Raw genomic sequence first — 15,403 nt, 5'->3', positions numbered from 1 at the left:
GGACTCATCTGAACGTCTCTGATTGGCCATTGCATTCATAAGCTCAACAGAATCGTGTGTGATTGGTTATAATGCAGCGCTGTACAAACGCGTCTACGCCAGTCAAAGCGCGCAGTGTTGCCAATTTAGCAATGTTGTTGCTAAATTTAGCAACTTTTCAGACTACCCTAGCAACTTTTTTTCCCCCAAAAGCACCTAGCAACATATTTAGCTATTTTTAAAATTAATTTGGCAACTTTAGCAACTTTTGATAAGTGACTCAAACAATAAAAAGGCACAATTTACCATTTAAATTACACAAAAAGAGAAAGTCCAAAGATGCTTAGCAGTACACACATCACAGGAATTAAGTTAGCTGCTATTTGCAATTGTTGAATTTAATAGTAATAATAATAATTTCATAATTGAATACTGTTAATTTATGAGACACTTTGTTAGTAGCTTGTACCTGCGATTGTTGATGAGTTAGTTACGAACTCATCAACAATCGCAGGTTGTTTTTCGCCACCTTTTCCATTTTTGAAAAATGGAAAAGGTGCTAGTAATTTCCCAGGACATTATCCGCTGTAACCCGAAAATGCGTAATTAAAAATGCAGGTAAAAAATAGAACCTGTGGAAAAATCAATACAGAAAATTCCTTCATATTAACATAGTAGATTGTGCACTATTTTTTTGACAGACTTTTCTTAGAGTGTAGCATACTAACTACCAATACACTGCTTAAAAGAGTAATTGTTCAGAATTTGTAGTTTTACTTGTGTACTAGCTAATAATAACAATAAAACAAACTTAAATTGTAATCGTTCAAAAATGTGTAAGCTTTCGATGATTCAGTGTATTTACATTTATTTACTTATATATTAATATTATATTATGCATTTATATTATTACGAACAAATCTAAATGAACATATAAAAATATGTTTTTGCTGAGATTTGACAATTTTGCGTCGTGATTACGTAATGACGTCATCCCTCAATGACATCACAACATCATTTAGCAACTTTTAGCAACAAATCAACCTTCCTTTAGCAACTTCCCCTGAAAATTAGTTGGCAACACTGAAAGCGCGAACGCAGATCTGAATTTAGCAGCTGGTGATGTGCAGCACTGAACGTTCTAATCACACCGGTGTGATCAAATATAAAAATATAGGTAACACTTTACAATAACAGTACATGAACTATCATGTGCTAATACCTGAAAACATGCTCTAGAAGCAAGATGTATGAAAATGGCACAATGTAAAATTGTTTATAAATTTGCCACCTGCAGTGAACCACAGTGGATTTCTTGCAATATTTACGTTTAACCTAACTCATCCAACACAATGATGCATTCATAATTAAAAACAATTTCATCTCATCCTGTTTTGAGTGATTCCACTGCTGTCATCCTACAATAACGTATTCATTAAGCAGGTGCAATTTTTCGAATGAAAATCAGTGTTAGCATAGAGATGATGGTTATCGCTTTGGTTATGTTATGGATTGGTTTACTATATTTATATCATAATAATGCACTGCAGTCAGACGTTTGTCTCACGCGGGGCACGACAGGCGGTAGGGTATATTATATATTATTCGGCTATTTTTTTGTCTTTTGGAAGCTGCATTTACAATCCACTTGGCTCAGAAATCTGAGGGGGCACGTGCCCCCCTCACTTTGAATGGGCATGACGCCTCTGGTTTGAGGTATTTTAACATACAGTTCTTGTATTTATGGCACGCGTCTCTTTCAGAAAAAGCAGAGCAAGCTCTGCCAAACTGGTTTACGGGAATAATCGCCATTGCCGTGTTCCTCTTTCTCATCTTCGTTGTCTTCCTAGTAAACAAAGCCTGGTGTGAAACTCCAAGGTAATTATCTGCTTCAATTTCAACACCATACTAAAACCAGTAGCAATTGTAACATTGAAGAGACAAAGTTCAACTAAAAATGAAAATTTGTCAACATTTAGAATCGATACTCACCCTCTTGTCGTCCCCAAACCTGTATGACTTTCTTTCGCACAACAACACAAAATAATTTTGAAGAACTTACAAGTCAATGGGGTCCAAAATATATTTGTTTGTGTGTCGCTAAAGAAAGTCAGTCATGAATGTGAGTAGGACTAATAGCTATTCCAGAATTTTCATTTTTCTTTATTAGTGAAATGCATAATGCCCATTCCTTAATTTTCTAATGCCTAATAGCCTACCGTTACATGTCTAAATGTACTATAAAGTCTCACAAACCATGTTTATCTGTCTTTATAGTTCATGTAATACACTCATTTTAATTAGCAACTAGTTTCCGAAAGCTGGTCTGTGTAAACATTTGAATCTGTCTTTGTTGACTAAAGCAAACCAGAAGCAGTGTCCACTGAATACCCAGGACTAATGGATCAACCCGTGAAACCAGTCTCGACGTAGTCAGGTAATAATACCTCAATAATACAGCCGTTATAAAGCTTAGAGTGATCCAAGCCTGTAAAAAGATACACTATCATTAATGAAACCGCATGAGAAATATTGACATGGCCTGAAATTACGTTCAGTCTGAATAAACGCCTCATCTGATGCTTTGTTTAACGTGATGTTCTTGAAATTATTCTCAGATTAAATTTTAAAAGGTTAAAATGTAAATGTCAATGATTAAAAGGAATGAAAAAGAGTGAATATTCCCATTAAAATGTATGTATTAATCTCTGGAGTTGAGACAATTGTTTTTCAGGAGCAGCGAAGACCCTAAAGCAGGGATCCTCAAATCTGGCCCACGAGATCCACTTTCCAGCAGAGTTTAGCTCTAACCCTAATCAAACACACCTGAGCATGCTAATCAATGTCTTCAGGATCATTAGAAAATCTCAGGTAGGTGAGTTTGATCAGGGTTGGAGCTAAACTCTGCAGCGCATTGGCCCTCCAGGGCAAGATTTGAGGAACCCTGCCCTAAAGCATATGAGAACGCGATCGTTCACCAAACCGATGAAAAAGTGACCGAGATGTAATCTCAAGAAAACGTCCACAATCAGCACGCCATGTTAATCTTACTTTTTATTGTAATAAGTTATCATTTTAATAGCGGACATCTTGTACCAAAGGTTAGCAGAGGTTTTTTTAATCGACTACATGAACTGCAGTTAATACTAGAGGATGTTGTCCTAACAATTTGTGAACATGTTAGTGTAATATCAGACATTCAGTATCTCACTGATTTTTGTTGTGCAAACCTCTTTGAATAATAATTAATAATATTCATAAAAGTTAAGGTTAAAAGTCTTGGATCATATAGGATTTTTAATGTTTTTGAGTCTTTTACGCTCACAAAGGCTGCATTTATTTGATCAAATATAGTGAAAACACTAATATTGTGAAATATTATTATAATTTTAAATAATTGTTCTCTATTTTAATATATATTTTAAATGTATTTTTTCCGTGATTCAAAGCTACATTTTCACCAGCCATTACTGTCTCTTGATCTTTCTGATTCGTTGTCCAAGAAACATTTATTTTTAATGTTGAAACCAGCTGTGCGGTTTAATATTTTTGTGGAAATATTTCTGATGACTAAACTTCAAAAGAACAGCATTTATTTGATATATGAATCTTTCGCAACATTATGTCTTACATTTTCGATTAAATGTAATGCACCCTTGCTGAACAAAATTATTTTCTTAAAAAAATATCTTACGGTCACTAATCATTTAAATGGTAGTGCATGTCAAAAAGTGCAGAAATAGGTGTTGTGAATGTTTCTTGTGCATTAAAACATTAAAATAACGCTTAAAATAAAATCATTAAAAATGCAGAAGTCAAAAAACGCTTAAAATGAAAATAACTTTATTTTTTGACACTTTAGATAAATTCTATACTTGTCCAAAATAAAGTCAAAAGACCATAATGACCACTTGTTTGTTTTGCAAATGTTAATAAATCAGCTTTATTTCAGGCTTAGATCTGTACCTAATGTATGAATTTAACTAAATGGTTTCTTTGGACTTTACACTGACAGAAAAATGGCTGATAAAAAGCTGTTACTACTCGAGTCATCTGAGGGCGAGTTGAAGATTCGACATGATTCAAGCCGGTTTTGTGGTTCACAGCCCAAATGTAAAGATCTAGCTGAAGGTAGCAGATTGGGGCGTTGCATTTCTTTAAGGAGAAAGGGGAAGACAGGCATAGGAGATACAGGCAATCTTTTTAAAGGGACGTAGTGCTGGACAGTTCAGAACGCACTGTCCACATGGCACAAAAACTCAAGAGGCATCATATGAGAATGTGCTTACGAAATCCTAGTGGAAGAGACAGTCTGGACGAGGCTTCCACACGCTGTCTACAACCTGGAGAGCCCTGATAGTCTCTGAAGAGCCTGCTACACTTCCTCTAGGAGAGAGACTGACACAGGATATCCTCATATTGTGACACACAGACACACACACACACACAGTGTCAAACTAGGATGTGCGAGACATTTCCATAAAGACAAAAGCAATGCAAAAACACCCTAAAAAAGGAAATAAATTACATATTTACAATGAAATGATAAACGTGTGCAAATTAATTACAAATAGAATTACAAAAATGTAAAAAAAAAAAAATGTTATGCATTTCTGTGATGTTATGCATTTCTCAATACACCATAGAAACATAATAGAGTGGAATAGTTCTCCCCAAAATTAAAATTGTCATCATATATGTCATTCCAAACCCATATGACTTACTTTCTTCTGTGGAACCTAAAAGGAGATATTTTGCTAAGAACAGAATGCCAAGGCTGCTCTTTTGCATACAAAGAAAGTGAATGGGGACTGGAACTTTTTAAGACTCCTGAAGGAAAATAAAAGCTCTGTGTAAAGAATTGTATGAAATTTTAATTTCGGAGAAAGATTTTAAAGTGAAAACGATGTACAATAATAGCTTTGTATAAAAAAAATTGTCTGAAAGTTTTATTTCAGGGAAGATTTTAAGTGACAAAACACTTAAAATCATTCCTCATGCAAAACTATCATACACAATTCATATGAACAACTTCTTTCCGTCACGCCAAACTATTGTACAACTTCATAAAATGTAGTGCATGAGTCATATGAACAATTTAGTGATATTTTATGGATATTGTTGGCATTTCTGAATCACAAAAACTCCAGTCCCCATCCACTTTGATTGTATAGAAGAGAGCAGCGTGAACATTTAGCAAAATATCTAATTTTAAGCTCCACAGAAGAAAGAGTAACACACCGGTTTGGAGCAACATCAGGGATGTTTTTTTTCATCTTTTGATGAACTATTTCTTGAAATATTCACAAAGCTACCCTGCAATGTAAAGAACCTGATTGAAATGATCCTTATATCTAATACTAGCTAAACAAAACATCTCATTACGATCTGATCTGCCCATTCCAAGGCACATCTGTCATCCCTTATTAATGCTCATCCATGAATTCATCTACTACATACAATTAATCAGATTTCTTGTAAATAGGGTTGGTTTGTCAGTAGGTCATGTACATATTGTTTTAAATTAAAAGATCAAGATAACCACATTATAAGTTATTGTATGTGGACTGAAAAGATCATTACAAACAAATTGCGTGTGTTAGTGTGTGTTGTGCATCCGCTACTTTAATTTTTCCTCCTGGTCTTGAGTTACCAGCACTCATTTCATCAAAATAACCTTCTCTAATATTGCCCCATTATTCACCTGCTCACCGTCACCAGTGGAGAGGCTACATGTCTGTGACTAAGACAAAGGCGATACAATAATTTCCCTTTATGAGTATTTATCAGATTGATTTCGATACCAGGTGCACAAACAGTAAGAAGGCGGAGTTTAAACGACTTGAGTGCAAACGGTCTCCATATCAGGAATTAAGGTGGCCGAATAATGGCCGCAGCTGATGCAAAGTGTGTGTTTTTCAGTGGATGTAGTCCTTAGTGTGTTTGTTAGGAGAGGACGGACAGTGTGACGCTTCCCCGCTGCTTCTTCAGTATGGCCACGGCCTGCTCGTGTGTGACACCCTCCAGACTCTCTCCATTGACCGATAGCAGCTGGTCACCGCGTTTCAGACGCCCGTCCACCGCCGCTGCCCCCTGTAGGTAAGAAAAGGACAATATTATTTATTAATTCACAGAATTAAATGTGACCAATTGACCATAATGCAGATCATTAAATGTAACAAATTTGAGAAATATCCTTATATAGTATTTAAATGATATGTATATACATAATATTGAACATTCTGAATTATTACATATAAATATGATTATATATAAATAATATTTAAATGATATATTACTTTCATATTTTCAAATATGTTTTCTTTGAACAATATGTCCGTGAAGGACATTCATGGACTGCCAGTGGGGTTGGAAGAGTCATCAGAAGAATCATATCACAAACACAAATCATGTGTTGTTTCTAGGTGAATATGAAGTGTTTGACAAGAGTTATTGCTGGTTATGTTCCTGTGAAACAGAGCTCTATGCTGCCACCTGGTGGCCAGAGCATGAACAGAGTACAGTCTGCACATAGCAACATGCTGTAGGAAAATACATTTCTTATCTGTTTTACACATCCACCTTTTCATATTGTACATATGTTTGTATATGCAGGGTTCTGAACATTTAAGCAAAAATAAGTAAGTGTCTGAAATGTTTTGATTTTAACAGCCTGTTATAAAAAAGTAATATTAATTTAAATAGCATTAAAGTGTTATTACATATCAGTGTTATTTTTGTGCTATTTACTGTTATTTTATTTAATATTATTTTAAAACAGCCTTTATATATATATTTCTATAAGTTTTCATTTTAATTTAAGTTTGAGTAATTTGGTTATGCGTTATTAGTTTTTTATTATTTATATTGATTAATTTTTATCTCAGTTTTAGCAAATTTAGTAATTCAACTTAAACATTATTTCAGTTAGTTGACAATGAAACATTTTATAATTTTCATTTGTTTTTTAAGTTTTTTTTAATGTAATATTTATATTGTTTATGTAGTTTTTTTCAATTGACAAAAATTGTTTTTAAGTTTTAGTTAGCAATAAAACACCATCTATCTATCTATCTATCTATCTATCTATCTATCTATAGAGTGAGTAACTGTTTAATCAATATAAAAATAATATTATAAATTACAATATTCCACACATTATAAACATTATATTTATTGCTACAATAAACATAAAAATAAATACATTTACATGTACATGTATATATTCAAAATTGAACGAATAAACAATACAAATATTCAAACATTCTATTCAGCAAATTTAAATTGAAATGAAAAAGAGTGCTTGAGAAAGAAAAAGACTGATGAGAGAAAGAAATAAAGCAATAAAAGAAAGAAAGAAATTATTTATTTATCTTTATGGGCAAACGTGTCGCCCTCGCATTGGGAGCTCTGTGTAGATTTGGATATGTGTGTTTAGACGTAGGTCGGATGTCCAGATATCGGATATGTATCCGATTAAAATCCACATTTGGAAGTGGCTCAGATCAGATGCGAAAAAAATCAGATCTTGTGTGGATTTGTGTTTACACATGTGCAACAAATTCCAATCTGTGAGCAAAAAATCAGATTTTTGTGCCAGTGTAAATGCAGCCCAAGTGTGTTTAGTTCAATTTAATCTGCAAATGTGATCCTACAGGAATTACCTTGCTGAACACGGTTTTGACGTAGATAGGAAGATCTCCATGTGGACTCCCAAAGCCGCCCACGATGCTGAATCCCAGCCCCTCTGAGCCCTTCTCCAGAGTGATGGTCTTTGGCTTGGGCGTCCTGTCAGTATCACACAACATTTATGAGATATATACACACAGAACAAAATCACATGATCACCTGAGACTACTGTAACGGAGTGTTTAAGGTCAAACAGGACACTCAAACAGTCTAGTTGCCACTGTGATGTCACTCACTCTGGTTCTACCGGCCGGACCTCTGGATTGGTGCTTGGGGTGGAGCTACTGGACAGACTCTCCACCTGACTGGCTATGGCACTGATGTTGGTGTCGGCAACCACCTGTCAATCACAGACAGACACTGTCAAACATTTAAAGCAAATAAATGACTCGGTCTTGAAAGTGTGTTTCCTTCCATTTAGACATGTGTGTGTTTTCACAAACGACTGTCTGCCTGTAGATAACAGGAAACTGCTCTCTATGTTGTGTGTGTGTGTGGCACTGAAATGCATCCTTACAATCCTTTAATGTTCTTCTTGGTGACTGTTGGCGACCGATCGCTCAGCCGCTGTTCATCAAACCTCGGTCTCCCTCACCAGAATCAAAAATGCCTTTTTCTGTCAGGTTTCTTTTAAACTTTCCTCTTCCATTAAACTCAGGGCTGGCTATGAGGGCAGTGGCATATTAATTTGCATATTTAATTAACGGCAAGGCAATTAAAAGTAAAATACACAACAATAAACAAAAGCTAATTAATGAATGAGTAAACAACAACAGTGAAACACTTCCAAGTCATCACACTCGCTATCTTCGCCTGCACCTACTGAAAGAAAGAAAGAAAGAGAGGCTGATAAAAAAAGAGTGAGAAAAGAAAGTGAGAAAAAAAGAGAAATATAAATAGAGGAGCACTGATAAAAAGAAAGAGGCTGAAAAAAGAAAATAAAGAAATAGAAATAAAGAAAAATACAAAAAAAGAACAGTTAAAAAAGAATGAGAAAAAAGAAAGAGAAGTAACAGGAAGAAAGGCAAATAAAAAGAGTGATAAAAGAAAAAGTGAGAAAAAAAGAGAAAGAAGCCAACAAAAAGGAAAAAAGAGTGAGAAAAAAGCGAAGAAAGAAATATAAATAAATAAAAGAAAGAGGAACACTAATAAAAGAGAAAGAAAAAAGAAAGAGGCTGAAAAAAAGAAAAGAGAAACAGAAAAGTGTTAAAAGAGAATGAGAAAAAAGAAAGAAAGAAAAAGAAAGAGAGAAAGAAAATGGGTGGTTGCTAGGGTGTAACATTAATTGCCAATAAATGACTGATAAAACCCATTTATTAAACAAGATTTTTATTTAATGCCCAGGCTGTTGCGATGCAGTTGCCAGGTGGTTTGGAGTGGTTTATAGAAAATTACATTGTGGCTACTAGTCTGTTGCTAGGGTGTTCTGAGTGGTTGCCAAGGCATTGCAATGTGATGTGATGCACTTTCTGAGTGTTTAAAGCAGTATTTACTACACTGCTAAGGTGTTGCTATGCAGTTCAAGTGTTGAAGTGGTTTTCAGAATGTTGCTATGCTGCTAGATGGTTGCTAGGGTGTTCTGGGTGTTTAATAGCAGATTGCTATGCAGTAATTTTTTTGTCATTAAAAAAAAAACATAAAAATTAGCAATGGTTATAGTTAGTTACTTGTGTTTGCAAAAGAAAACGTAAAAGAGAGAAAACTAGAGACAAAGTGGGAGTTGGTGAGAGATATATACTTCAGTAGGGTGGAACAACTAAATTTCTCCCCCCCCCAAAAAAAGCACATTATCACAGACAGAATGACAAAACAATATCAATTTATCTGATTTCTGTGACATGAGTAATCGCATAGGGCATTACATATGTCCAATTAAACATATAGCAGCCAGAGAGTGAGAGAGAGAGAAAGTAAGCTCTCTCAAACGAGTGAAGAGGGAATGAATGAGCCAGAGAGAGAGAGAGAGAGAGCTAAACAATAATTGCTCTCTGAGCTGCTGTAATCAGGGCTTTGCAGGCTGGGCTCCCCTGTTTAAAAGCCCTGTGCATTCCTCCTGGAACCATGCAGATAACGGAACATTTGCATAAAGGCCTGGGATTATCTGGCAACCCGCGCGCAACTGCCACACAGCTGCACACAGCTGATAACAGCCCAGTGACACAGCAACAACCACTCACACACACACACCACCATGAGTCCAAACAAACACGCACTCACACATATACACACAGCACACTGTCCTTCAATACACCGACTCCGCTAACACACACTGATAACCGTTCAGAACATATACACACACGCCGGCTCTGCATAGCAATAACAGCACACAATACACGCATGTATACAAACATCATTGAAACCGCAGCTACATGCAAAAACACCACGATACACCACTTACAAAAAAAGTACCATGGTATACTTAATATGGTGACCTTCGTTTCTGATATCTACCAATAAATGCTAACATATACAAACTCCTGTACTGTGGCACTGTAGCTACAGTAAGCTTTCTCTATAAGGACAATTGCTGTCGTGTCAGAGCAATAATTTGAAGAAAATCTTGCTGAGCAAGTTAATCAAAATAAGTTACGCAACAATAACGCAAGAATGCACTTTATGTACAAACAACGGACCATGCTTTTGTCAGAACAGTCATGTTTGCATACTTGCGAAAGTATGTTTTGGCCCAAAGGTACTTACTTAAGGCCCGTTCACATCAAGAACGATAACTATAAAGATAACTTTAACGGTAACTATATTAGAATTCACACCAACGTACAAAAATCACTCTGAAAATGATTCCAACAATATTGTTTCTTTGAACCGCTATCGTTGTGGTTGACATAGTAGAAAGATTTTTAAAACTATACGTTTATCGTTATCATTATAGTCAACGTCCTTGGTGTTAACAGGCCTTTAGCCAGAAATTGGTTGCTTTGTTTGAGTGGTCTACATCATGAACTATGCCGCTGCAAATAGTAAACATCCGAAAGCAGGCCAATTTAATGAACGAAGAGTGTTATTGAGTTGAACGTGTACCTGGAGGACGATGGTGCCATACGCATTCTTCAGCATATTTACGACATCCCCATGAGTCAAGCCATCCAGAGACTGAGAGTTGATGCTCACAATCCTGTCACCTACCTAAGAGAGGTAAATTAAAGGAAAAATTGCTTGAAATTCATTCACGCTGATACAAACCCAATCCCCAGCAATGCCCTTCACACCCAAACCACTGTATGATGCTTAATCAATAACTCTCTGCCTGATTTACACAGGAGAAAGTGGAAAATGAGCAATAGAAAGGAATGGTAAAGGCAAGGATGCTGTACTTTGAGGCGATGTGTCCTGGCAGCCATGCCGTTGGCCTGGATCATGGCGATGAAAATGGGGATGTCGCCCAGCGGACTGCCCTTACCACCCGCTATACTCACACCCAAAGCATCAGTGGGACCCTAAGAGAGCGAGACAAGGGTGCAGTAAAACTGTAACTATTGAGCACGATAGCCAAACCACTGAGCACACACAGAGGTGTAGGGAGGTAAATGGTCTTACCCGTGTGATCTCCACGGTCCGAACACCTGGCTCTGTCCCTGGAGGGATAAAAAGTCAGACACCAACTTTCGAATTACAATCCTTTAAGAGTTTAAAACGTTTAAATCCAATTCCTGAATGTTTTACTGAGGAACACAACTGTGGTAGCTGATGGATGGTCCAATCTAGATTGAAACTAGAAAATGATTCAAATATATAGGAATATTTTAGTATGCCTGAACCTGAATCCGCATGGATTTAACATTAGAAATATAACCTAAAGTTGGCAGAATTTAGGAAAACAAATCAAGTGATTGTAAAAGGTGGCATACACAGCTGAGTTTAATGAGTTGAATGTTTAACTATATATCAGCATCAATTATGCTTGCTTTGCCAACCTGTTCCAGTTCCAGCAATTGGTAGTTGTATTACATATTCATGTACATTATATATTGGCCATTTGTATACCACTGGTTTAAACTAGCGATCCATGAGATATCACTTGCTCGAAGGGAATAAAAGTGGTTGCTGAAAGACGACTTGAGCTAAAACTTTTGCTAAATTTCTTTAGTCCTTTGTGATGTATTAAGGACAGCTAACAAAAAAGTCACTTTCAAACCAGGCAGATTGCTGATGGTCAACGTGGCACATTTGCGTGACCAACCTGAACCCTGCTTGGGGAAATCTTTCGCCCTGACACGAAATTCCCGAATTCCTAATGAAACAACAGCAAATATGACCGCAACTTTATTCTAAGGCACTTTCTAAACACTGCCACTAGCTGTCGACAGATAAGAAATGTGTAGTTTTAAGGCTGATTTATAGCCGTTTTATGGCTGTTTCCTGCTACTTAAGTGCTGATGTGGTGCGAGAAGTACCTGTGCTTTTGCTGTTGGTCTCGGTGATGTTTTGGCTGTTGTTGTTGAGGGTTTGAGAGGGGGGCGGGAACACAGCAGGGGGCATGGGGGTTGGGGTGCTGCTGTTGGCGCTCACGTGGCTCATCTAAAGTAGAAAGAGTTAGCTGAAGGTGCTATTCCACACATATATACAACATACTCATGCCATCGCACATGCATACGTCTCGGTTAGTGACAAGTGAGTGCATGCGGACACGTAAACACACACTCCCTTTGCTTTCTCAGGCAATATGGATGAGTAACATACAGTAGTACACTGCTGAGTTGCCTGTCCGCTAACATGCACTATTGATTGGGTTAGAGCTCAGCATGCTGGACTTCGAGTTTTTAAGACGTGGCAGGGAAGCCCAATGAGGTGTCGGGCACAGGCTACACACCTGACTTCCCTGGGAGGTGCGTCTGGAAGAGATCCAGGAGGCAGCCTTCAGTCGGCCCAGCTCCAACAGCACCTTGCCCCTGGCGCACTGCAGGATCACAGCACACACAGGTTTGGCACTGTGGACTGTGTCTTCTTACTCATTCCCTCTCAAATACACTTTCACATACTTTCGAGAACCTTTACACACATCCAAAGACCTGATGCCACAACACATCCTTGCTCTCGTCCAGAGAGCCAACCCCATTGAGCTGAACTCCGCAGGGAGGGTACAGCCAAACAACACGGGCTCAATGCAACCTCTTTCAAGCCAACATTTCCCACAATTCCACCAACTGGCACAATACTGCAGCTTCCTTTTGCCCTGTTCAGAACATTATCATTAAGGCCTTTTCACATGACTCCCAAAGAGCAGCAGAGAGCGCCATGCATGGACAATTTTCAATTCATTTGCATAAACTATATAATGTGTATAATATATTGTAATATGTATAATATATAATAGTGTATTATATGTATATACATATATACACACATATGATCATGTTTAAGCTAAAAAAACAAAACATCTTAACAACATGACAAAACTGACAAGATTTATTCTGCAATTTTGGCATTATATATCTAACATATGATTCTATGAACTCTTTGTAATAACATTTGTAACACAATCTTATTACTCAATTCAATTTGTTGTTATTAATTTTAGAAAAAAAAAAATCTGGGGAACACTAATGTGAATCATGTCAAAGGGCCTTGTCAAAGTGTTGGACGTTACTTGAATTGTTATGACTTAAAACTTACAGAAGGGTTGGGCTGGATATTGTTTAATATCAATTTCGAGCACATTTGTGGGGACAGCTGATATGCTGATATCTGTGCTGACCTTAGCAAACACTGTGATAAACTGATCTGATGGTACTGTTTAAATAAAAAAATATTACAGGAGGCCAAAACCGTTAATAGAGTGAATGTGCATCTGATCTACATGTAAACAAATAAAACGGGTGGGTTAGATGCCACATTTAATTTGACGGTACAACCTGTATGCTGACATATTTCTATCGATCATAGCCCTTTTTTATTTTGCATAAAATTAAATATGGTGTCTATCCTGACCATTATAAAAGACATATGAAATTCAGTGTTTTTGTCACTTGAAATTAATTATGTGGTCCTACATAACACTTTGGACCCCCATGAATGCTTCAAGCTCTTTTTAGTAGGAATAAACTTTGCAGCATTTTTTTTTTTATAAAATCTCTTTGAATTCATCAATGTGGTTGTAGACTAAACAAAATGTTTAAATAAGAAATCCGAAATTGTTTACAAATACCACAGACCTCAACAGCCACTAAATACACAATCAAACAGCGACACTTAGTGGCAGTATCCCGCAACTGCCGCTGCAAATAAATCTGCTCTTGTAGCCTGCTTTTGAAACATGTTGTAAACTGGGCTTGAGTTTTAGGATTCAGGTGGAGCTCACCTTGAGAATGGCGGCAACAGTCTCCTGTGAGGCCTGTCTCATGTCCTCTTCATCCACAGACAGGATCTGATCCCCCTGCATCAGCCTGCCGTCCAGATCAGCCGCGCCGCCCTTCACCACATCTGAGATGAACACACCCTTACCATTTCTGAAGAGAGAGAAAACAAGAAAGAGGAAATGTAGGAAATGCCATATTGAACTGCACAAACAACTATTGTATTGTGCAGTTCATTTTAATTTTTTTATATTCTTCAATTATGCATTTAATTTAATAATTAAAAAAAAAAAGATTATTATATTGTGCATTTTATTTTATGGTTTTATATTAAAATTATTATAGTATTGAGCATCATTTATTATTATTTAATTTCAAAACTATTACTGTATAAAACTACTATAGTATTATTTTATTCTATTATTTTTAAAATGATTGCTATTGTATTGTACATTTTATCTTATTTTAAATTAGTGTATTGTGCATTTCATTCTATTAGTTTATTTCAAAAGGATCACTGTACTGTGTATTTTGAAAATGTAAGTTGCTTTGAATAAAAGTGTCTGCTAAATTAATACATGTATTATTTAAAAATAATAAACTGTGAATTTTTATTATTTTAAAATAATTTTATTTGATTGTATTTTAAAATGATTATAGTATTGTTTTATTTATTTTAAAAATACTGTATTATATATTTAATTATTATATTATTGTGCCTTTCATTATATTATTTTTTCAAAATTACTGTACTCTTCATTTTATTTATATTTACTGTACTGTGCATTTTATTAAGATACTTTTTAAAAATGATATTGTATTGTGCTTTATATTTTATATTATTTTAAAATGATTACTATTGTATTGTGCATTTTTTAAATCATTTTATTTTAAAATAATTTTTTTCTCTTCTCCTCATAAGGAAAACAAGTTTGCACTCACCTCTTTCCAACGATGCTCAGGCCCAGCCCGCGTCCGGTTCTCTTCTGAAGTTCAATGCGGAACATGTCGAGGTTCTCCTCGTCCCTGTATTGCGCCTCATCTCTCAGGACCGTCAACCGCACTTCGGCTGGTGTTTGCCGTAGAGCAGCTATTGCGTCTTCGTGAGCCACGCTGTGCAGATCCACTCCATTCACCTGCAGGGCACATTAACCAACAAAACAATTATGCAAAATTAAAGCTATTCAGAATTACTATAAAAATTCAAATAAAAAATAGAATATAATAATAATAATAATAATAAATGACACACAATCACTAAAAAGTCAACTAAAATTAAAAAGAAAACTGAACATCTAAAAATAAAAGCCAATTCATAATATGAATAAATACAGCACATTCGGCACATACAGTGGGTACGGAAAGTATTCAGACCCCCTTAAATTTTTCACTCTTTGTTATATTGCAGCCATTTGCTAAAATCA

At 36.1% G+C, this 15,403-nt stretch overlaps 1 protein-coding gene across 1 annotated transcript in view; it reads right to left on the bottom strand.

Moving 5' to 3' along the window:
- Positions 1-4,145: 4,145 nt before the first annotated feature.
- LOC107588105 (inaD-like protein) overlaps positions 4,146-15,403 on the bottom strand; it is a 108,770-nt gene continuing 97,512 nt past the window's right edge. The window contains exons 37-46 of the mRNA XM_016276114.1: positions 14,922-15,115; positions 13,985-14,132; positions 12,497-12,583; positions 12,081-12,204; positions 11,224-11,261; positions 11,001-11,123; positions 10,708-10,812; positions 7,905-8,008; positions 7,644-7,767; positions 4,146-6,072 (exon numbers count right to left, since the gene is read on the bottom strand). Of these exons, the coding sequence (XP_016131600.1) occupies positions 5,926-6,072; positions 7,644-7,767; positions 7,905-8,008; positions 10,708-10,812; positions 11,001-11,123; positions 11,224-11,261; positions 12,081-12,204; positions 12,497-12,583; positions 13,985-14,132; positions 14,922-15,115 (1,194 nt within the window). The 3' untranslated portion in view covers positions 4,146-5,925. The remainder of the gene's footprint in view (positions 6,073-7,643; positions 7,768-7,904; positions 8,009-10,707; positions 10,813-11,000; positions 11,124-11,223; positions 11,262-12,080; positions 12,205-12,496; positions 12,584-13,984; positions 14,133-14,921; positions 15,116-15,403) is intronic.

Source organism: Sinocyclocheilus grahami, unplaced genomic scaffold (assembly GCF_001515645.1).
Source record: "Sinocyclocheilus grahami isolate Dianchi unplaced genomic scaffold, SAMN03320097.WGS_v1.1 scaffold98.1, whole genome shotgun sequence".
NCBI classification, from domain to species: Eukaryota; Metazoa; Chordata; class Actinopteri; order Cypriniformes; family Cyprinidae; genus Sinocyclocheilus; species Sinocyclocheilus grahami.
Note: the sequence above shows the minus strand (reverse complement) of the source record. Positions and strands in the feature narration are given on the sequence as shown.